The sequence below is a fragment of the Periplaneta americana genome, chromosome 11 (genome assembly GCF_040183065.1).
Source record: "Periplaneta americana isolate PAMFEO1 chromosome 11, P.americana_PAMFEO1_priV1, whole genome shotgun sequence".
Lineage (NCBI taxonomy): Eukaryota > Metazoa > Arthropoda > Insecta > Blattodea > Blattidae > Periplaneta > Periplaneta americana.
In genome coordinates this window covers 39,563,321-39,586,291 of record NC_091127.1, presented here as the reverse complement: position 1 = coordinate 39,586,291, position 22,971 = coordinate 39,563,321, and the positions used below count along the sequence as shown (strand labels likewise).

Genomic DNA, 22,971 nt, shown 5'->3' with positions numbered 1-22,971 from the left:
AAAATATGTACACATATAATGTAAGTTACTTCAGAATTTCAATAAGTGTTTTAAATTAATATGTTTCTACTTTATTGAAAAATTCATACACATGGACATTATCCATCTTTCCTTTATACTCTTCTATTGCACACTACCACTCCCTCCAACAAGAGATCATTACAGAGCTCGACAGAATTAACAGATACAATACTTCAAACTCCAACACATTATTATTATTATTATTATTAATGAAGTCATTTACAAAACAAAGTGTAGAAAAAGAAAAACTAAAACCATAACAGTTGTAGCAAGTTCAATGCTTTGAAGTTGATGTCGAGAAAGGGTCGTTATTTATACATGCACCAAAGTATAAATAAAAAATTATTAGTACAGTAGATTGTTTACAGGAAATAATAAATAGAGCCCGAATTTTTATGTAATATCATATTATGAAATATATACATAATAAACCTGTTGAAGAAATCCTCACAATACATAGCTACATACTTAGCACTGAAAAATGTAACAATTAAGTATTCCATGTTGAATCTTTCGTACACTACTTTTAACACTTGAATATAAATAATTGATTAAATAGTGATCTTACTCGTGTTAATTGTGTAAGCATGTGCGGCTTACAGCTCTTTCGGTGCTTCTTCACACCATCCTCAGAGCCTACTAGATCTTGGCGTCATCTCGAACTTCGTTGCCTGTTGTGTGGGTGCGTTCGATTGTCGAAAAGTGTTGAAATGTGGTGTCAAACAGTGTGTGTGTTCTGAAATTGATCTGTGTGTTCAGAATTTGATCAGGGTGTGTTTTAGTGTGTATGTATATTTCATATTGTTCTAGAGTGTTGAGTTTTTGGGTTGTATGTGTAGGATTTCCATGTCTGTATTTATGTGTAGGATTTAATAACATAAATACAGACATGGAAATCCTACACATACAACCCAAAAACCAAAAACTCAACACACTACAATATGAAATATACATACACACTAAAACACACCCTGATCAAATTCTCAACACACAACTCAATTTCAGAACACACACACTATTTGACACCACATTTCAACAATCGAACGCACCCACACAACAGGCAGCAAAGTTCGAGATGACGCCGAGATCTAGTAGGCTCTGAGGATGGTGTGAAGAAGCACCGAAACAGCTGTAAGCCACACATGCTTACACAATTAACACGAGTAAGATCGCCATTTAATCAATTATTTAATTAAGTATTATTGAGTATTTCTAAGTATCATGGTGCTTTATATTTATTTTGGCTGAATACACCACTCTTCAGATAGTGAGTTTTTAAATTCAATAAAACGAAATAAAATAAAATTAAATGGAAGTGTTAGCCTATATCTCATGTTTCTGAATTTGTAAGAAAATTGAAAACATGCTCAATTTGTACCTCTGTATTTAATTAGTAATGTTTTCTCCTTAGTACCTTCTTTTGTCTATATGGGAAATTTCTTCAAAACTACGCATATGAATGCTAATAAGCTTAAATTCCTTACTTTCATTGCTAAAATAGTATATTTTTCAATTATTAAAACTTAGCCATTTTTATGATAACCTATATCTTAATAAAATATAGTAAAGAGCAATATAATGAATTACCAAAAACAATCTCAACGATAAAAAGAAGTCATCTAAGCAATGTGCTTGTTGCTACTCGCAATTGTTGGAATGTCTCTTTATCGAATCACTGTTTCTTACAAAGCTAACTACATTATATCTTTAAAGATTTAACTTATAACAAAGACAATGAATTTTATTTGGGGAAGAGAGGGCTTACGGCAATTTACTGAAGCTATTCACTAAAATGAAGAGAAAATGTTTCCTTAAAAAGCTATTTAAAACTTGGTCCAAATTTGTCGTCGGTATTGTACTTAAACAATATTAAATGACAATTCCCAATCCATGATTACAACAATTATCAAACTTCTGGTACATTTTAGAAGGAGGAAGAAAATGTTGTAGGGCGTAAGTCTTCTTGAAATAAATAGGGAGTGATGCCATGAACACAGTTGAAAAATTGAAATACGAGAAGCGTCCAAAGTAACTTTCCCACTTGTCCCACAACTAGCAAACCATATGTTGCGTGAAGCGATTGTGTGTATGTGATAGAGTAATGTCTTGGCATGGCGCATGAGGTAGCAGAACTTCCCGAGTGCTTTCAGTAGCTTCGTTGCGATTGATTGAAGATGGACGCTCCTGTTCCAGCTCCCGCCGTGTGTGAAATGCGATCAGTGATAAAGTTTTTGAATGCACAGGGCATAGTGCCGATTGAAATTTACCATCAGCTGTGCCAGGTCTATGGGCCTAACATCATGAACAAGCAGATGGTGCGTTGCTGTGGTAGACAATTTTCAGCAGGATGCCAAAATGTGCATGACGAGAAGCACAGTGGGAGGCCAACCATCACCACAGACGACCTTGTGGAGCAACGCACCATCTGCTTACTCATGACGTTAGGCCCATACACCTGGCACAGCTGACGATAAATTTTGAATCGGCGCTATGTCCTGTGCATTCAAAAACTTTATCACTGATTGCACTTCACATGCAGCAGGAGCTGGAACAGGAGCGTCCATCTTCATCCAATGCAACGAAGCTACTGAGAGCACTCGGGAAGTTCCGCTAGCGCATGTGGCATGTTAGAAAATTACTCTATCACATACACGCAGTCGCTTCGCGCAACATATGGTTTGCTAGCTGTGGGACTAGTGGGAAAGTTACTTTATGGACGAGCCTCGTATATAATACTAGGCCTATGTGGGATGACAAATACGTAAAAATATTCATCTTGATCACACAATTTTTAACACTAAGTTATCACTTAGGAATATAATAAATATAGTGAATACTTTCACTGTTAATATTGACTAAGTTTATAAATATCTAGTTCAATATTAACACATGAAAGTATAGACCTATTATTTTCCTACAAATATTCATTTTAACAATGATAAATCGAAGCAAATACTTGAATTGGTGAAGATTTGTCTTTGTAGATCTATAGCATAGAATACTTATATAGTCACATAAAAATCCAGGCTCTAATAAAGAGGAATTACTGATGAAGGGTTCCATGTAAAAGAAATAGAAGCACTGAAATTAGTGATTTGAAGTGTTCAACTACAGAGGAAAATTAAAATCATGTCGAGCCCTGATCTACAAAATGAATTTCAGCTGTTGCAAATTCAAGTATAAAATATTAAACAAAATAATATCTAATAAATTTTCCTACTTTCTACAGGACAGACCACAGTTATGCCCAGTAGGCTCGAAGCCAGCGTACCTGTAGTCAAACTGAGTGCCTCTCTGCTTCTTGTTTTTTCGTAGGAGAAGTGAATTGATTTTGCCTGAACGAAAATCGAATGTTGCGAGATCAAGAGCGTCTCCAAGGTAACGAGCGAGCTGTGGCTTGCTGCGGAACTTCTTCCCGTTCGGGCTGCAATGGGAAAGTAACATCTCTTGTATACTCCAACATTTAACAGAAATACAAACTGTTTGCTCTTCTAATATGGGGTTTATGTTTATCATTATGTTCAGAAGAAGAATTTTGGATTTTCAACTGTATATTGAGATTTAATCTCTTCAATATTTTGGATTTACTTGCAAGTTCCATCATTAGAATCATATTCTCTAAAGCCTAAGGAAGCCTATTCTGCTGGATACGTAATGTCTGGAATTGCTTAGAATAATGGGCATAACAGAAACAACAGAATTGAAGATTGTGCAGATCTCAGACGATATTAATCTAATGATGAAACTGCAAGTAGCTCCAAAACTCATGGTTGAAAATCCAAAATTCCTTTTCAATGTGCTCTTTTGCTTCTACATTTATATGAACAATTTGATGTATGCCTAAATACGATAAGGCACAAGAAAAAAATGGAATGCTTGGAAAAGTAAGCAATTCTGTACTGGTAACTTAATTAAATGCGAAAATCTGAAGTCTGCCTTTACACTTAAAGGCAATTTTATGGTTTTATAGAAGAAATGTCAGAAGGAAGTAATATAGCAAGAGGAGTACAACAAGGATGCCCTTATCACCTACCCTGTTCCAACATCTACTTGGAGGATTTAGTGAAGAACTGTTTTCAGAACATGGGAGGAGAGTGATAGTAGGAGAAAGAAGAATAAAGTGTGTAAGATTTGCCCAATGATATGGCTTTGTTAACAGAAGAAGAGATGATACTAAGGGATATGCTACTGGAGTTAAATGACAGCTGTGAGCAGTATGGGATGAAGATAAATGCCAACAAGACGAAGATTATGGTCATAGGAAGAAAAGTAAAGAAGGTAAACTTGCGAATTCTAAATGAAGCAGTAGAGCAAGTGGACAGTTTCAAATACTTCGGGTGTACTATAATGATCTCCTGCCAAGAAGTCAAAAGGAGAACAGTAATGGCAAAGGAAGCTTTTAATAGAAAAAGGAGCATCTTCTGCTGACATCTGAAGAAAGAACTAAGGAAGAGACTAGTGAAGTGCTTTTGTGGAGTATAGCATTGTATGGGGCAGAAACACAGACATTACTACGAAGTGAAGAGAATGAATAGAAGCATTTGAAACGTGGATATGGAGAAGGACAGAGCGTGTGAAATGGACAGAGTAAGAAACGAAGCCGTGTTGGAAAAAGTGGCTAAAGAAAGAATGATGCTGAAACTGAACAGAAAGAGGAAAAGGAATTGGTTGGGTCACTCGTTGAGAAGAAACTGCCTACTGAAGGATGCACTGGAAGGAATGGTGAATGGGAGAAGAGTTCGTGGCAGAAGAAGATATCAAATGATAGACAACATTAAGATATATGGATTATATGAGGAGACAAAGAGGAAGGCAGAAAATAGTAAAGATTGGAGAATGCTGGGTTTGCAGTGAAAGACCTGCCCTTGGGCAGAACACTTTGAATGAATGAATGAATGAATGAATGAATGAATGAATGAACATCACTGAGGGCTTCTGAAAGAGAAAGTACGTGTGGGAACAATTCTTTAAAAACAACTATCAGACTCTTGGCACTACCTTTGATCTGAACTGAATCACTGCCATTTCTAGCAGTAAATCCGTGGCACTACAGCCTATGAAGATCCAAAGAAGACCAGCCGGCCTCATGTTCACATGCCTCAAAGAGGTGAACGATCATCCAAGCAGAATGGCGATATTGTGTAGTTAGCACAATGACCCACTAACTATTATAGCTGATTTTTGTAACTGGATTGTATTACCTATCATAGCTCCCCAAATACATATCATGATGCTTATTTTTTTAATTGGTTATTTAATGGGACTAGGTCATTTAGCATTGATGAGTCTGGTGATAGCAAGATGGTAGACGAGGTCGAGGATATGCCATAGATTACCTGACATTCGCTTACAGTTGGAAAAAACCTCGGGGGGGGGGGGGAAAAAAACTCAACCAGGTAATCAGCCCAAGCAGGAATTGAACCCGCCCCCGAGCACAACTCTGGATTAGCAGGCAAGTGCCTCAGACAATTGAGCTACGCCGGTGGCTATCGTTATGCTGAGTGAGCACTGGTCCCATACACTGGTCGAAATTTTATGAGAAAATTTCTTTACTATGAAGCCTCAAACCACCACGTATTCCACAACATGAGTCCTAGGCATGATGCCTTAGGCCATGACACTAAGGTGCAAGATCATTTCTAGCATTATATCTGTGTAAACATTTTACAACTTACTCTACCCTCTTATGGGTACGCATTACATATCTGGACTTCACTGTAGCCTACTAGACTAGACGGCAGTTCGGAAGGTGGTCGGCTCCTACATGCACCGTAGCATTTCTGATATGTGACGTCACAAGCTTGTACAGCAGAACCAATCAGAATCAGTCTGTAGCAAGTACTTCCAGAGTTCATTTGTTCACGTGTGAGTGTTTCAATACATTGAATAAGTAAAACTAACATTTACTGTGTGTGTAAGATAATAAATGGAAGAAGAGACTGTGAAAAGACAAGTATTGCACAGGCAGGCGCGGAAAATAGTGTTTAAGGTGTATAATTATTTTAAAAACATTGACGAGCAGAACACTGCCGGCCATCTTGATGCTGGCTGCAATGTTGCCAATGCGCAAGAAACGACTGCAGAAGCATGTGGTGTGGAATTGAGAACCGTGCAAAGAATATTATTAATGAAGGAAAGATTTATGTTTGATGTCATGCTTACAGTAATCAACGGCTAAGGTCATTATTGTCTTTTGATAATTTAAATTCTCTCCTGTGCTATTTGTATTACACGTGCAAGTGAAGTATGATGTGGCAATGTTATACGCTGTCTTGCTCTCTCTATCTGTCTCTCTCAACGCAAACGCTAGCAGACTACCGCCTTCCCAATTGCCGTCGACTCTAAGGAAAAGTCATTTTTCGTTCATTGTTTGACTTAGTCAAGAGTAGGTTTCAATGCGAATAACATGCTGTTAAGTCCAAAAAATTCTGGAAGAGCCACTGCATTGATTGAAGAAAGAGTTTACTGCTATGTTGTGAAAGAGTTTGGAGTGTCAATTTGCCCACAGAGCTGTTAAGACTCTTCAGATACAATTGCATAATTTACCATGATGCCATGAGATGATCACAGTAAGGCTACAACATAGAGGGAAGACAGGTTTATAAGTTTGCAGATGCTGTCACAGAATCAACATACAACTGTTGACCAGTCCAAAACTGACACCAGAAAACTCGCCAAGCAGAAGTGAATATGTGGACAATTAGAAGACATGTACAGAAATCAAACTTGCACCCACGAGCACTTGCCACAGGACCCCTATTGTTGCGGCACAATACTGTTGCATGGTTTGAAATGCCAACATACTAAATAGACAGGAGCTAATGGGATAATGTCCTCTTTATTGATGAGTTCAGGTTCACCCTATATTCTCCAGATGTATAAATGATATGATTTATTTAACGACGCTCGCAACTGCAAAGGTTATATCAGCGTTGCCGGATGTGCCGGAATTTTGTCCCGCAGGAGTTCTTTTACATGCCAGTAAATCTACTGACATGAGCCTGTCGCATTTAAGCACACTTAAATGCCATCAACCTGGCCCGGGATCGAACCCGCAACCTTGAGCATAGAAGGCCAGCGATATACCAACTCGCCAACCACTCCAGATGGATGGGAGAAAGTTTGAAGAAGTCCAGGAGAACACTATTTTCCTTGTACATTCTCTCTTTCAGAGGGCCTTCCAAGGAGGATAAAAAGAATCAAATTAAGCTGTGCAATGTGGCGGTGCTGCGAAAACATAGGCCTTAAGGTAAGTCTTTGTTAGAACAGATCTGATTCCTAGGTTCGTTCACACTCTCCCTTCGACTTTGTGGGATTGCAGAAGTTGAATTTACACCTGAGCGGTAGTTGTATGCTGATTCCGTAGCACCTGCCATCGTATAACCTGATTGTCCTGGTTTGTGGCCCTACTGCAATCAAATTCTGGTATCCTGTTAAATGAATAGCCTATGTCTCATTAAAGTGTCCAACAGCTCTGTGGACACTTTCAATTCACGCCACAAGTCTTTCTGAGACATAACAATAAGCCCTTCCTCCTTCAATCAGTGCAACGACTTTTGAAGAATGTCTTGAACTTAACACGTTTCTTGCAATGAAACTTACTTTCGAGTGAGTCAAACAATGAACGAAGTACGACCTTTCGTTACTAAACTTAAAAAATACAATGCTTCCTCAGAAGATGGTGAGGCATGTAGTAAAATATTTACACAGATGTAGCAATAACAATAATCCCACCCAGATCAAAGACGGCACCAAGGATCTGTTATTCAATGTAAAGACATATTTCAGATTTTTACATTTAATCACAGAATTGCTGACTTTTCCAAGTGTTCCATTTTTTTTTCACACCTTACTTAATGTAAATTATTATGCAAGCTAAGCATCACAACTAGAAAGAAGTCACGATCTGGAAATGCCATATTTTAATTATAATTTAATTCAAACCACACCGTACACGAGCCTGGCTCTTACGGTAGTGACTACAAACATTTTTTGTTGTATGCTTTTGAATTGTACTCACTTTGCTTACTAGCTAAATTGTCCCAAACTTCAACGCTTGAATAGCAAATTGTAAAACATCCAATAAATAGGCTATATGTAAACGGTCAATCATTAAAAAAAAAAGTCAAAAGTAGGCCTATAACTACTTAAATTCGTGAATAGATCCCAAATTGCTCAGGCTTGTACTTCTCAACAAATCAAGAACTTGATTCAGATGTAATTTTTCTAAAATTCTAGCCATTTCTTAAAAATTGTGACCTGGGAGCAATAGTGTTTTGAGAAACAATTTTTAGACAAAGAGAGAGAATATTATCTCTTCACGTCAACAATTGATAGCCGTATAAATGACCTTTTATACCTGGCCACACACATATCAAAATATTTTCGTTGAAATATGAAAACAGATAGGAACAGCTTTCCATTGGAGTTACAATACTGCATGCAACCCTTCACAGGTACTTTTGCACAGAACGAATGAAGCACAATGCTGAAATGTATGAGAATATCCGAGCTCATATAATAAAACATGCAATTAAAAGTTCGCCAAGCTATAATTTAAGCCTACAACAACCAATGGTAAAAAATGAAAATTAGTAGGTATAGAACAAGAATAATGTTAATTGCACCTGATCATGTAACAATGACAGTATATCCACATAATCGACGGATGTTGTCATATTTGTTCTATTTTGTATTAACAGATAACATGCGTCGTTAGTTTGTGATGGCGGAAAGGTTTCGTGCTCCAATGGAAAGCTAAGAGGAAAGCAATACATTATTTTTATATGTAACCTGGAATAAATTTTAAAACACGGATACTACCCTTCCCCTTCTGCCCCCACCACACCTACCTTGCACCCGGTTACTTTCCCTCCAGACTCCTCCCTCTCTCGATAAATTAGTACTGGTAATAAGTTCACTTATGTTTCATAATTAATACCTAATATTCAGTACGGCACCAATAAATACACCACCTACCATAGAATAATTTCATTTGGGCACAGCAACAGAACATTTGATAATGTACGGGTAGATAGGCTAAATAAAAAGGTTCCCATTTAACCTAAATCTGTCTGTAAACCTAAAACTATACCCACTTTCCATCAAATCACAAACAAAACTAGGTACACTGTAGGAACATTGAAGAATGAGATAATTTGTGTGAAGAGTTAATGGAATATTCATTCCAAAACCAAAGTTTGTAACTACAAAAGTCTAGTCCATTTTTTAGTTGAATTTTCTCAGAAAATTTCATATATAAAAATACAAAACTGGTAATGTTTCTTTTTGTGCTGGTCCTAGCCCTTATGAAGTTCTGTCCACTTTAGTGAATTAACTATTCTTAAAATACGAGACATACTGAAACTCAACTTTAATATAATGTTAATTCAAAACGTATTTATTTCAATTCACTAATATGTATCTCTAACAAGGCTTAACAATGCATAAAATAGTAAACTGTGCTGAACATACAGCACTATTTACCTGTAATAATATACATCAACTTTCCCTGCAGATAGTCCAGATTTTCTGATAACTTCCTCTCTTTGCCATCCCTTCGGTAGAGCACTGCACTCATATTTCTTCTTTTCAATAGACATTTTATAAAAATTATTATTTGCTCAAATAACTACACAATAAGCAATGTCCGCCCAAGCGTCAACTGGCACCAATGTCGCCAACTTGATTATTCGAAACCCTCTACAAAACTGTGAAAAAGTCGCTAAATGTATATATTTTTCAATGAATGAAGAGCCTATTTTGTCCCCGTGAGAATAAAAATCCCTGAAGTGCTCATATTAACTATATAAATTTGATAAAGCTTATTCGCTAAACTAACATGAAAATACACCAAATCTAGCGGGAAAAGCGACACCGTGGCAACATTGACTGACATAAATACAAATCCAGAAACAGCATAGCCAACACACGTGATACAAGGTGATTAAGTTACCACACTGATTAAACTATCCCAACCACAGACATCTCTACGAGTTCGAAAAAAGCGGTAATTAATCATTCTTGATTCTACCAAATACCATAGCGAATAGAAGACAGGCTAAATTTACGTGCATAGAGAACGTATAATCCAATTCTTTACCCTGCCTGCCTTTTAATTCTGTCGTTGATCGCAATGTGCGTACTGGCATTTTTCCCATTGTCACATGTTATCTTGCTGGTATAGAGTTAGCCTAAATAGGTAGGCCCATTGACCTATCTTTCAGATGTGGTTTGCAAATAGAGAGTTTTCCAAAATGACTTCTCCGCTTTCGGTAAGATTTATTTCTGAAAGTATGTAGTACTTACTTACCACATGAGCATAAATAAAGCTATCAAAGTCACAGAAACACTACAGAAAACCTAATGGAAGTATTGCGGGGGGGGGGGGGGATGATAATAATGGCAGTATATTTGGAGAAACATACTAAGGTACTCTATATCACGCACGAAGCATTTCCATGGAAGCAATGCTTGGCTAAACTAACGCATAGGTATCGGTAGTCCCTTAAATATTGAGAAATCAATTCACACAGGTAATAAACTAATAAGAAATGAAAGCGCGAAACTAACATTAGTCATCACTGATTTGTGGTCTGTATTTCTTACTCAAGGAAGAGATTTTCCGTACTAACAATATGAACACATAATAAAGAGAGTGCTATTGAAAAAAAAAAACAAAAAACAAAAACAAAATTGTATACTAATCTGGGTAAATAACGTACTCGTTCAACTTACACAAGTAAAGCAACAGATAATTAATTTTTATGTTGTACTGGTGAGGTTTCGTACCATAATTTTTTTTATAACTTGTCAGCAAAATTACAATCTATTCAACAATGTGAACAATAAGTAATTATGATTAATGAATCTTAACAGTGTGACCAGAAATGTTTCTATATAGTTACAAAATAAGTGTTATTCAATAATAGCAGATGAAACAACAAATACAAATTTAAAAATAGGTAATCTTAAAGATACGATGCAAAGATATGATGTCATGGAAGAGAGAGGAGTCAATGTCTGATTCAAGTTTCTTTGTGGGTTAAATGAAGGAATGGCTAAGAGACATCAAGCCCAGGTATGTGACACGGTTAGTGGGTTAGTCGAGATTAAGTGATATGAGACCGAGGAATTGTATGACATCATACCTTTAAAATTACCTAAAAGTGTTTCAGATTTAACTGTCATTGTTCGCTACGTAGATGACAAGATAATCATTCAAAGAATGCTTAGTTGAATTCAAAAACACAAGTCATAACAATGACGGAAACTAGTACTGTATAGACATATTACAATAAACTAGGTAGATCTACTTCAATGTATATATAAGAATAAAGTTAGAACTTGTAATTTCAGGAAATATGGGTTTTGCCAACAGTTATGGCGATGGAGATATCTGATATTCCACATCTTCAGTTTGTACCCATTACTTCTTGGAGGTTGAATGAAGATTTTGTAAATTGTAAATGTTGTATTTAACGATGCTCGCAACTTCCGAGGTTATATCAGCGTCGCCGGTGTGTCGGAATTTTGTCCTGCAGGAGTTCTTTTACATGCCAGTAAATCTACTGACATGAGCCTGTCTCATTTAAGCACACTTAAATGCCATCGACCTGGGCCGGGATTGAACCCGCAATCTCGGGCACAGAAGGCCACAGTCTACTGATTGAGGCATCCAGGCTGATATGAAGGTTTTTCTAAATAAAAGCACTGTCTAATAAAGAGAAGGGAAAATGTTTCCTTCGAAACACTACGATTGTATGTATTTATTTCAATGCCTTTCAACATGATCGCTAAATGTAATATATAAAAAAGTATTCCACAATATAAAAATTTTAAAGCTATATAACTGAAATAATCGCCAATACAGTTCGTTACAATCAGCTCAATGTGTTCCCGCCCGGGCAAGTGGGCTATATCTCTTGTTCCCGGGTTCCCGCCTTCGCTATGAAGCCAGTCAGTGTTGCCAACAAATGAATTGGATAAGTCGCTATCACGTCGCTATTTCGACACTTTAAAAGTCGTTACAAAATCGCAGTAGCGCGTAAGCCTCGAACACCTTTCTAGTTCATCATCTGAACAATCTGGAATGTAAGAAAGTCGCTAAAAAAAAGTACCTGTACCATTAAATGATTTATAATTTTGTAGTCTCTTGATTCTATTCGCTGTTAGAGAAGATAAATACGTCATCATCATCAAGATATGTCCACAGTCTAGTATATACAGTCGCGAAGCTCAATACGTAGTAAATATGCAAACATTAGATAGCTGCTCACCACTAGGATCGCTAATATCGCCTCATTACAGGCAATGCAAAATAGTACCGTCACAGTCTATTGTTTCTAGCACCCTCAAAACTCAACCTTCGTGACTGTATATAGTAGACTGTGATATGTCCACTAACGTTAATGATTCGCTAATAAGGCCTCTCTAACTCAGTAGTTCCTAATCTTTTTCTAGGCGCGACCCACTTTTTCGCGAGTCTTTTTGTTTGTAATCCCCCACTACCATAACGGTACTTAACCCCACTGGAAAAATAAAAATCCTGTGAAAGAAGTAACAATAATTTTACTCAAAACCCAACTTCTAATGTACCGGTACCGAAAGATTGTCGGCCTGGGTAACGCAGTCGGTAGGCACTATTGAGGATGGAGGCGTGAGTGCATTTCTCAAATCTGACCTCAATTTCAAAAATATTGATCTTTCACATTTTTGCAAAGACAGGGATTTAGAAATTTGTGCTGTTGAATTAGAAAATGAAACATATAATTTCATTATAATATGTCTATATAGAGCACCATCTGGAGACTACGAAAATTTTATTCATTTATTGGAAAAGACACAAGAATACTTACAGAAACTGAAACGTGAATGCATTATTTGCGGAGACATTAATGTCGATTATCTAACAGAAAGCAATAGGAAAGATCAACTAAATTCATTGCTAGCATCTTTCAATTTAATTTACACAGTAAACTTTCCGACCAGAATACAAGGGGATTCAGCTACTGCAATAGACAACATATTAATCGGAAAATAAAAAAATAGGTATATCTCAAACAATCCCAATAATTAATGGTCTTTCGGATCACGATGCTCAACTCCTAAGTATAAATATCAACACATCATCAAAAAAAACCAACTAAAGTGAGATTCAGAAATATAAACAGGGAATCATTAAATAATTTTGAAATAAATCTTAAAAATGAAACATGGGAATCAGTATACAGTCAAAGTGATATGAACAGTAAATTCAACGAGTTTCATAAAAAATTTCTAAATATTTTTGAATCCAGTTTTCCTGTAAAGTATAAAAATGAAACAATATGTAACAATAGATGGATTACACAAGGTATTAAAATCTCATGCAAAACCAAGAGATCATTATACATACAGAGCAGAAATAGTAGTCTAATGATACAAACTTAAAACAACACTATAAAAATTATTCAAAAATATTACACAAAGTAATTCAAAATGCTAAAGAATTACACTATAATACAACAATACAAAACTCTGATAATAAAATCAAAACAACTTGGAACATAATTAAAAAAGAAAGTGGACGATCGAAAAGTAAAGTAACAAACTATACCCTTATATCTAACAATACAAAAACGTCAGACCCAAATGAAATTGCAAACATATTTAACAAATATTTTCTTACAATAACTGATAACCTCAACATCCCCCAAGATAATGTTACTAACAGTTTAGATTCTTTAACACAATATTTTCCGACAAAATTCCCAAATATTCAAATATTTCCAACAAAGAAACAAGAAATGATTGCAATTATTAAAAATCTAAAGTCAAAAAACTCCTCAGGGTATGATGAAATAACAAGCAAAATATTAAAAGCGAGTTCACATATTATAGCTGGGCCATTAAGTTATTTATGTAACTATTCAATGTTCAATGGTATATTTCCCGAGAGATTAAAATATTCAGTGGTTATTCCTATCTTCAAAAAGGGAGAAACAACGTCTCCAGAAAATTACAGACCCATATCACTTCTACCAGTCTTCTCCAAAATCTTTGAAAAAGTAATGTACAAAAGATTATATTATCATCTAGAAAGATACAACATTTTAGTCCCAGAACAATTTGGATTTAGAAAAAATAAAGACACAGAAAATGCAACATTTAGTTTAACTGACAAAATTCTGGTGGCAGTTAATAAAAATTACCAGTTGGAGGGATTTTCTGTGATTTATCCAAATCATTTGACTGTATAAATCATAAAATGCTGCTAGATAAATTAGATTATTGTGGAATTAAAGGTGTTGCACACCAATGGTTTCACTCACATCTCATAGATAGGAAACAGGAAGTTGAAATCAATACAACTATGAAATCTGCATAGACATGGGGAACTATTAATAATGGAATTCCTCAAGGATCAATATTAGGTCCCCTACTTTTTCTAGTGTTTATAAATGATCTTGCCCCCCTAATAAAAGATGTAGGTCATCCCATATTATTTGCAGATGACACAAGTATAATAATTACAGCCAATAACTCCAACACATTCCAATCTTCAACAGAGGAAATTCTCTTCAAAATATGTGACTGGTTCTCAGTCAATAAATTAGTATTAAATTGCAACAAAACTAACATAATTCAATTTAAATCCTGTCCAAATTCAACGTCGCAAATTTCTAGCGCAATAATTAATAATAGATCCCTATTAGAAACAACAACAACCAAATTTCTTGGCTTAAAAATCGATAATGTGTTAAATTATAAAAATCATATTAAAGAAATTATCCCCAAACTAAATTCAGCTTGTTTTGCTATTAGATCTATGCAAAAGATAGTAAATACCAATACCTTAAAAACAATATACTTTGCATACTTCCACTCGGTAATGAGTTTTGGAATAATATTCTTGTGAAATTCCACAGATAGTAACAATATATTTCTATTACAAAAAAGAGTAATTAGAATAATAGTAGGTGCCAAATGTAGGGAATCGTGTAGGGCTATTTTCAGAAAACTACAAATAATGCCCATGACTTGTCAGTATATCTTTTAATTAATAATCTTCCTCGTATGTAATCGTGAAAACTTTGTAACTAATTCAACAGTTCATAGCATAAATACACGTCAAAAAAATGACTTTCATACTCCATCGGCAATTCTATCGTGCTATCAAAAAGGAGTGCGTTATATGTCAGTAAAAATTTTTAATAGCCTCCCTATCGATATAAAAAATGAAGCTCAGAACATAAAATTATTTAGGGCCAAATTAAAGAAGTACCTAATATCTCACGCCTTCTATTCTGTAGGTGAATTCATGACATTCAATATCACTTCATGAAATTGATACTAAAGCTTTGTGTTGTACTAGTAGACTATATTGTAAATCTCTTCTGTATATATTCCAACTAGACTGCGACTATAAATTAAGATTTTATAATAGTATTAAGTTTTTTGACTTGTTCCATATTCTAGCTGTAAGCAATGTATGAATACCATGGAATGTTAATAAATACAATACAATACATACATAATAAATACAATACAATACAATGGTCTTCTGTGCTCGAGGTTGCGGTTCGTTCCTGGCTCAGGTCGATGGCATTTAAATGTGCTTAAATGGGACAGGCTCATGTCAGTAGATTTACTGGCATGTAAAAGAACTCCTGCGGGATAAAATTTCGGTACACCAGCGACGCTGATATAACCTAGGCAGTTGCGAGCGTCGTTAAATAAACCACAATTTAGTTCTTTTACCTGGAAGATGAGAACTCGTTATATTCAAATTCATTTTCCAATTCTTTGACTTCTTACACTGGCCTTCTTTGCTGATATATTATTCGAATATTTGAACACATTTAACAATGCTCACATTCTGTAAGTTAATAGCAGCCACAGAAAAAAAAATTGACGATTTGTAAGGAAACTTGATATCTGTGCGACATCATTTGAAAAAAAAGTAATTTTAACCATTCTAGTGTACTAAAGAACTCTGGAAAATGTTGCTACGTAAACGTACCTTATGATACGACAAATACGGCAATGAGTTTGTTTTTGCTGGCATACAACTACAGTAAGTTACACAATTTAACAACTGTTTTTTTATTTTCCGGAAGAAAAGTCACAGAATCCGTGTTTACACAATAATTGCGTTCAATTAGCTGAAATTCCAAAATTACATAAATATAAGCTTACATGCCTATTATATTAAGGGAAAACTTGTTCAAATATTACCTACTGATGGAATGTTGAAACCAAGCCCCTACAGCCTCGGCTGCGCGGAACGAGGAAACCGGGGCAAATTGAACGCTGCGCTTGCCGCCATGATGTAGGAGAGCAGACGCATCATAGCAGTACGTAAATCACACAATTTAACGCTGTGATGATCTAAAATTGACAGATTATGTCCATTTTCGACGTTTAACGTAAAATTAGGACGAAATAAATATATTCAAAGTTTCATTGATATGGGTCAGAGCATTAAAGGAAAGAAAATACGTACGCAGCAATTGATAGAAAACATGCTCATACATCCATAAATAGGCCTACGCAATAAACATTATAGAATGTATAATTTTACGTTAATCAGCGTATTGTTAGGTTTCAGAGAATGGAAAATTATATTAACATGCATTATTCTTAGATAACAAGACCTAAATACATGCACCTTGATTACACAAGTTCTTATTATAATCAAATTCTTAAGTGAAATAAATATGTGATGTTGTTAAGTTTTAGAGAATCGAAAATTATATTACCGGTACTTTTAGACCACAGGACATAAGTAACCACGCAAAATGTAATGCGCAAAGGTAGCAAAATTACATCGCATTTATAAGTCATTCTTCAATTAATAAAGGGAATGCTATCAATTATAAAAAGTAGCCTACCTGTATCTAATACATTGCAAATAATAGGTAACATGAGGATCTAAAAACTAAACATAATCACATTATGTAAAAAAAACATACTTTTTATGAGTGGATTTCTTTACATGATATATTGTTATTTTAAATAAATATATATCATTGCTTGCGGAGTGATAGTATGTAATTTTATGCACATATGTTATATCAATAAGATGACATTCCTTGCTTTTTTTAATTATATATATCCGGCAAAATATAAACGGATTATTTGTATGTGAACTATATGCATTTATAAACCCCCAGTGAAAAATAATGCACTAGGAATATCTGCAAAAAAAAAAAACAACAAAAATTGCTGTGCAAATGACAGCATAGACCTCTCACAAATATAAAGTAATTTTAAGTAAGCACTTTAACCCAATTTGAAAAGACGACAACATACCTCTTGATTCTTGAAAAGGGGGGGGGGGTTAGGTCACTGCTGCCTGAAGATGACTTAAAAATTGACACATTAAAATGTAAGATATTATAATAGGCCTTCATATAAGTTAGATAACTATTTACATTTATAACCACAATGAAAGATAATATTAAGAATGCCTGCAAAACAAATTCATGTGCAACTGACAATATAGATACCCCAAAAAAACCATTTTAAATGAAAAGATAATAACATAGGGCTACCTCTAAATTTTTGAAAGGATTGTTTCTGATAGATGCTGCCAGATAACGTACAGATTAACAATTACATTACAATTTATGTTGTAATACTCATAGGTTTTTATTTACATTTACAATCCGAATGAAAAATAGAACTGGGAACCCCTGAAAAGAGTGAAATAAATAAAAACCACATAGAAAAATGAACGGTAACTAATAAGTAGCACAAAAAATGCACATGATAATATAGTTACATACCTATCGATTCATAAAGAGGATGGATTTTTGTTAGATGCTGTCTGACAATTGTTCTATGTAAATTAACGTTGTAAGATTTTGCTGTGTGATGGCATCTAATTTTAGTGTACATTTCAACTGTTACAGATACAATTCTTACGATGTGATTGTGAGGAAACTCGTTTTCTAATACATGTTACTGCAGTTCAGGGAATATTTCGTTTAGGCCTATGTTTATCTGTTCTAGAATAGTTCTCTTTATCTTTAGACCTACAGGACCTTTAGGTGGCATGCCATTTGTTTCCTTTAACAACTGTCTAATGCAACATTCACATAATCTACAAATCTTTACGATGTCTACTGATGGAATTGCCAAACCCCCATTGTCTTTTCTCAATAAAAACGCTATGTGTTTGAGGGATTTGTTGCCATACAGTGATTCCTCACATTAATGACAATGCTGCTTCTACCTATTTCATGGCGGCGTGAGCATGCGCAGACTGGTTTCAATTTTGGGCAGCACACCAGCGCTCTGTGTGAGTCTAGTATACTATATAACGTCTTTGGTTGAAACTATACTTTTTTTTTTTTTTCGCAGAGCATAGACCTATTTTATACATCAAAAGAATGCAAGAATTTCTCTTATCAGTTTAAACACCTTTAGCAAAGTAGTCACACTTTCCCGAAAGGTTGATCCACGATCAAGTTTTGCATCGCCACAATTAGTTTCATTACCATCATCACTACACTTTGCTTTTTTTTTGCTAGAAGTGAAATGAAAGAAATTGCTGATAGACTGTTTACTAGAACCCACCATAACAACTAAAACTGCACTTACTACAATAATCCATGAGCCACCGGGGTGGCTCAGTCGGTTAAGGCGCTTGCCTACCGGTCTGAAGTTGCGCTCGGGCGCGGGTTCGATCCCCGTTTGGGTTGATTACCTGGTTGGGTTTTTCCGAGGTTTTCCCCAACCGTAAGGTGAATGCCAGGTAATCTACGGCGAATCCTCTGCCTCATCTCGCCAAATACCATCTCGCTATCACCAATCTCATCGACGCTAAATAACCTCGTAGTTGATACAGCGTCGTTAAATAACCAACTAAAAAAATACTACAATAATCCTGCGGGACAAAATTCCGGCACACCGGCGGGCAGTTGCGAGCGTCGTTAAATAAAACATAACATTTAACATTTACAACAATAATATAACCGTACTACACTACACTATTAAGGCCCATTCACAATGAAAATTAAACATAACCGTAACATAAACACAGAAGTTTGCGCCCAGGCTACCAAATGGGATCACTCACAATGATTCACATAAGCATTGACATAAACATTACCGTAAGACGTTAACATGAAAATTTGCAAACTCCAAACTTTCGTGTTTATGCTTAGGTGATTTGCAAACAGAACACAATCGTGGAGAGCTGAAGTATACGACAGAATATGAGGAAATGGCGTCGTTGTTATGTTTCCATGGTTACCAAGCACGTTTACTGTTATGTTTATGTTCCCATCGTGAATGATGGTATGACTTCTTGATTTTACTTTAACGTTAAGTTAACGATTACGTTATGTTTAATTTTCATTGTGAATGAACCTTTAGAATATGATGACATTGTTAAATTAAAGCCAGCCGATTGTTTGATAAGTTCTACCGGGCTATTGCCATTAATTATAGCTATACAGTATGAATATGTTGAATCATTAATAGATGCATGACTTATAAAATAATAAATAATAGACTACTGTTAGTACTATGCTCAAGAAGTATTAAATTTAAAATGTATTAACTGCTAATTTAGAGTGAGCGAAAGGGTGAGCAGGAAAAGTTCTGGTTGGGCGAGCGCCCTTCCTCGCCCACTCCTGGCGTCGTCACTGTTGGTGGCTGACATGAAAAGGCGTGCAATGAACGCACATGGATAAAATATCGAATAATGCCAGCTTGTAATGAGTGTCCCTTTTTATATTTTCAAAATCTGGTTATCTTAGCGTAAGCATCACAGCGATTCCTCAACTCCAGGTCCCACGAGCTACCAGGAATTCCTGGGAAGAGCTCACGGTACATAGCACTACCACCAGCGTCTAATGGCCACATACTACGGGGTTCAAGTTTGGTGGCGACCCGCAGCCGATTCTATGTACATCGGAGCAAGCCCGAAATATGGCAAATAAACGGAGATGATGATGATGATGATGAAAGAGGGAAAGCTTAATTATGATGGCAAAATGAGTCCGAGATCCAACGCCGAAAGTTACCCAGCAATTCTGCTTCAATTGGTTGAGGGAAACCCTCGGAAAGAACCTCAACCAGATAACTTGTACTAAACAGGATTTAAACCCGGGCCCGCTCGCTTCAGAGCACAAGGGAATCAAGTCACATAAAGAAATTTTTCAGAAAATTAGACTTAAATTTCTTTATGTATAGGTAATTAGTCTAGACCTCGGACTTTTAGGTCCTAAAAATCTTAAATTAAGTACCTAAAATAGGTTCTATTACAAATCAAAATAGGTTCTAAAATTATAAAAATAGGTGAACAAAAAATGACATTTCATTTCCCATTACAAATTAGCCGAAACATTTGACATTATTTCATTGTACATGTCCATAATTAGAGCCAGAGTAAACAACTAACACCTTTTCTAAGTTTTCCATTGAGAAACTGCATCGCTTCTCAGATAACACCATCTTATATGCCGAAAATGAGCGTTCCACATCAACTGATGACACCAGAGCATATTTAAATGTTGGTGTTAGATGCAAGGGAACAGCACATTCATGTTCAGGTGTTTTGCCAGCCAAGATGTCAGCAACTTGAGGAGAACTGTCAGTCCTGTTTTTTTTTTTTTTTTTTTGAAACACTGATTTGAGTTTTTCAGAAACAGGAACCAAGTTGATTTTTTCTGTCATCTCTTCTATCAATCCCAGTTGCGTGTAAACCGGTTTGCCTGAAGACTCTAGAGCATTAATAATGGGGACCAGAAAATACATAATGTGATTTGATGAATGCAATATCCCGCGCAATTGTTGGGTCCTGCAGAAATTTTTTTGCTGAAGTAATGCTCACTGCATCCTCCCCCAGTTTCAAAACAAAGTTCTTAATGTCCTCCAAATGCTTGCTGTAATATTCCACGGCCTGTAACCATGTTTCCCATCGGGTAAGAATAGGTTCTGGTGGAAGTGGCACATTGGAAAGTTGCTCTCGAAATAACTGAATCCTCGTAGGTGCTTTAATAAAAACCTTTTTAATTGTGGAAACCAGCTTATTCACCTGTGGATATTCAAGCCGTATCATCTCAGAAATTGGGAAATGTAAAATTAGGTAAAAATAGTTTCTAACGTGAAATTAGGTATTTTTAGTTTGTATAGGACCACCATTTTCGAACATATATTTCCATAATTCATATATATACAACTTTTCTTTTGTATATATCATGAGGAACAAAATAGGTTTTTACCTAAAATCCGAGGTCTAGTAATTACCTATTAAAGGTGAGTGTGATTTTAAACATCTGCACCATTGCAAAGATTGTGAGGACATGATTCTTTTATGCTCTGAAAGTAGCCTCATCTAAGGTATGTACAGACGAAATATCTCCCAATTGACCAAAAGTGGACTTGATTCCCTTGTGCTCTGAACGCCCCAATTATTATCGTACAATGAACGTAATTACAGTACATGTATGAAGCGCAGATATTTATTAATTCAACACTGCCACAATATGATGATTACATCACCTCGTCTCTGCACGTACTTACCTATGATGCCTCTGATGTGATCTCTTGGGTTGTTACACAAATTCGCAGCTTCGTTCTTCGTTGTTTAGTTCGATATTCTGGGAATGAGGCTTCTTCGCCATCCTCAAGTCACTTCTTTGCCTGAAGTGATCTTGAATTTCCCCACAGGATCGATCCTTTGTTTCAGGCAGAAATATATATACAAATATGGTACACAGTACAGAAGCTATAGCCAAAATCCATAACATTCCGTACGTTCCAAATACATCACATATTCTACAACGTATAGAATAAATTATACACACAAAAATGTCGTGGACGGCAAATATAACGCCACATAAAGTTGCTCTAACTTTACCGGGTAATAATTCACACGGAATTAAAAGTGAAAGAATGGAGAAACCCCATGAGTTGCTTTCGACATACAACAGTGCTAAGAACAACGTTACAATGACATTCGTCTGCGCTGGGATTGGTCTGTTGTTATTCAGTTGCACATAATGGAGGACGCCAAGCGTGAGTGCGCAGGCGCACGAGCACAGACCGGAAGTGACGGAGAGGTATCGCCGACCCACTCTGCGCAAGCACAGGGCAGCAGCTAACAGAGCAGGTACCCGCAGTAGCTCTACAAGAAATTCATCTTCGCGTTTGGCACAGTTGGCGAAACGTGGGACAAGGGAATAAGCCCCGCAAACTGCTTGTGCCACGTTCAGTATCAGGCCTATGAAGAACGGTCTGTGTAAGGTGGGCGATGTCAGCATCCTCCACTTTTTAAGCACAGGCCTCGACGTCCCCGCGGAGTTGCGGAAGTCTTCTTCTTCGTCTTGTCTTCGTCTTCGCATCAAGTCTTCGTGTTCGACTTGTGCCTAAAAAAAAAAAAAACGAGTAGTTCGTGCAATTGGATCAGAAGCACAATATACATATGGGCTATTCCATATGAAATCGATCAGTAAAAAACATCGCATTTTTTATACCCTAATTTTTTCCCTATTTATACAAGGTGCAAAAATATACCATCGAAAGTCAAACGGTTTTCGTATTGTTGAGCGACAAATTTAGCGTATTTTAGAAAAACAAGCCTCTTTCGGCGCTCAGAACTCTGGAACCATTTACTGTAGAACATTGAACGAGAGATCATTTTGAAGCTGACATTTGGTAGGTTATGATAAGAAGTAATCCTTATTTTTATTGTATACAGAGAGCGAGATAATCTGATTTTACTTACTTTTAGGCTTTTTGCCCATTTGTAAAAATGTAAAAAAATATTGAGAAAAAACCTTGCATTATTAAGAGGGATTCGGCATTGTTTGCTTAGTGTCACGACAATAAGTTAAATAAATTATTTTCACACGCCTGGACTTGAACGGCGCAGTACCGCACGCACTGGCCGAGAGATGAAGATAAGCGAGCATTGGGCGTCATTTTACTCCTGTGTTTATGAAAACCTGTGAT

The 22,971-nt window shown here is 36.1% G+C and overlaps 2 protein-coding genes across 10 annotated transcripts in view; both read right to left on the bottom strand.

Moving 5' to 3' along the window:
- MBD-like (methyl-CpG-binding domain protein 2) overlaps nucleotides 1–9,712 on the bottom strand; it is a 60,582-nt gene extending 50,870 nt beyond the window's left edge. For 2 of the 4 annotated variants that reach the window (XM_069839351.1, XM_069839350.1), the window contains exons 1-2: nucleotides 9,508–9,709; nucleotides 3,293–3,445 (exon numbers count right to left, since the gene is read on the bottom strand). In XM_069839351.1, coding sequence (XP_069695452.1) covers nucleotides 3,293–3,445; nucleotides 9,508–9,623 — 269 coding nt within the window. In that variant the 5' untranslated portion in view covers nucleotides 9,624–9,709. Of the gene's footprint in view, nucleotides 1–3,292; nucleotides 3,446–9,507 lie in introns of all 4 variants that reach the window. The other 2 variants (XM_069839353.1, XM_069839352.1) reach the window with 2 other exon arrangements.
- An 11,751-nt stretch (nucleotides 9,713–21,463) lies between these two features.
- LOC138708955 (facilitated trehalose transporter Tret1-like) overlaps nucleotides 21,464–22,971 on the bottom strand; it is a 245,068-nt gene continuing 243,560 nt past the window's right edge. For all 6 annotated transcript variants that reach the window (XM_069839344.1, XM_069839345.1, XM_069839346.1 and 3 more), the window contains one exon: nucleotides 21,464–22,385. In XM_069839344.1, coding sequence (XP_069695445.1) covers nucleotides 21,573–22,385 — 813 coding nt within the window. In that variant the 3' untranslated portion in view covers nucleotides 21,464–21,572. The remainder of the gene's footprint in view (nucleotides 22,386–22,971) is intronic.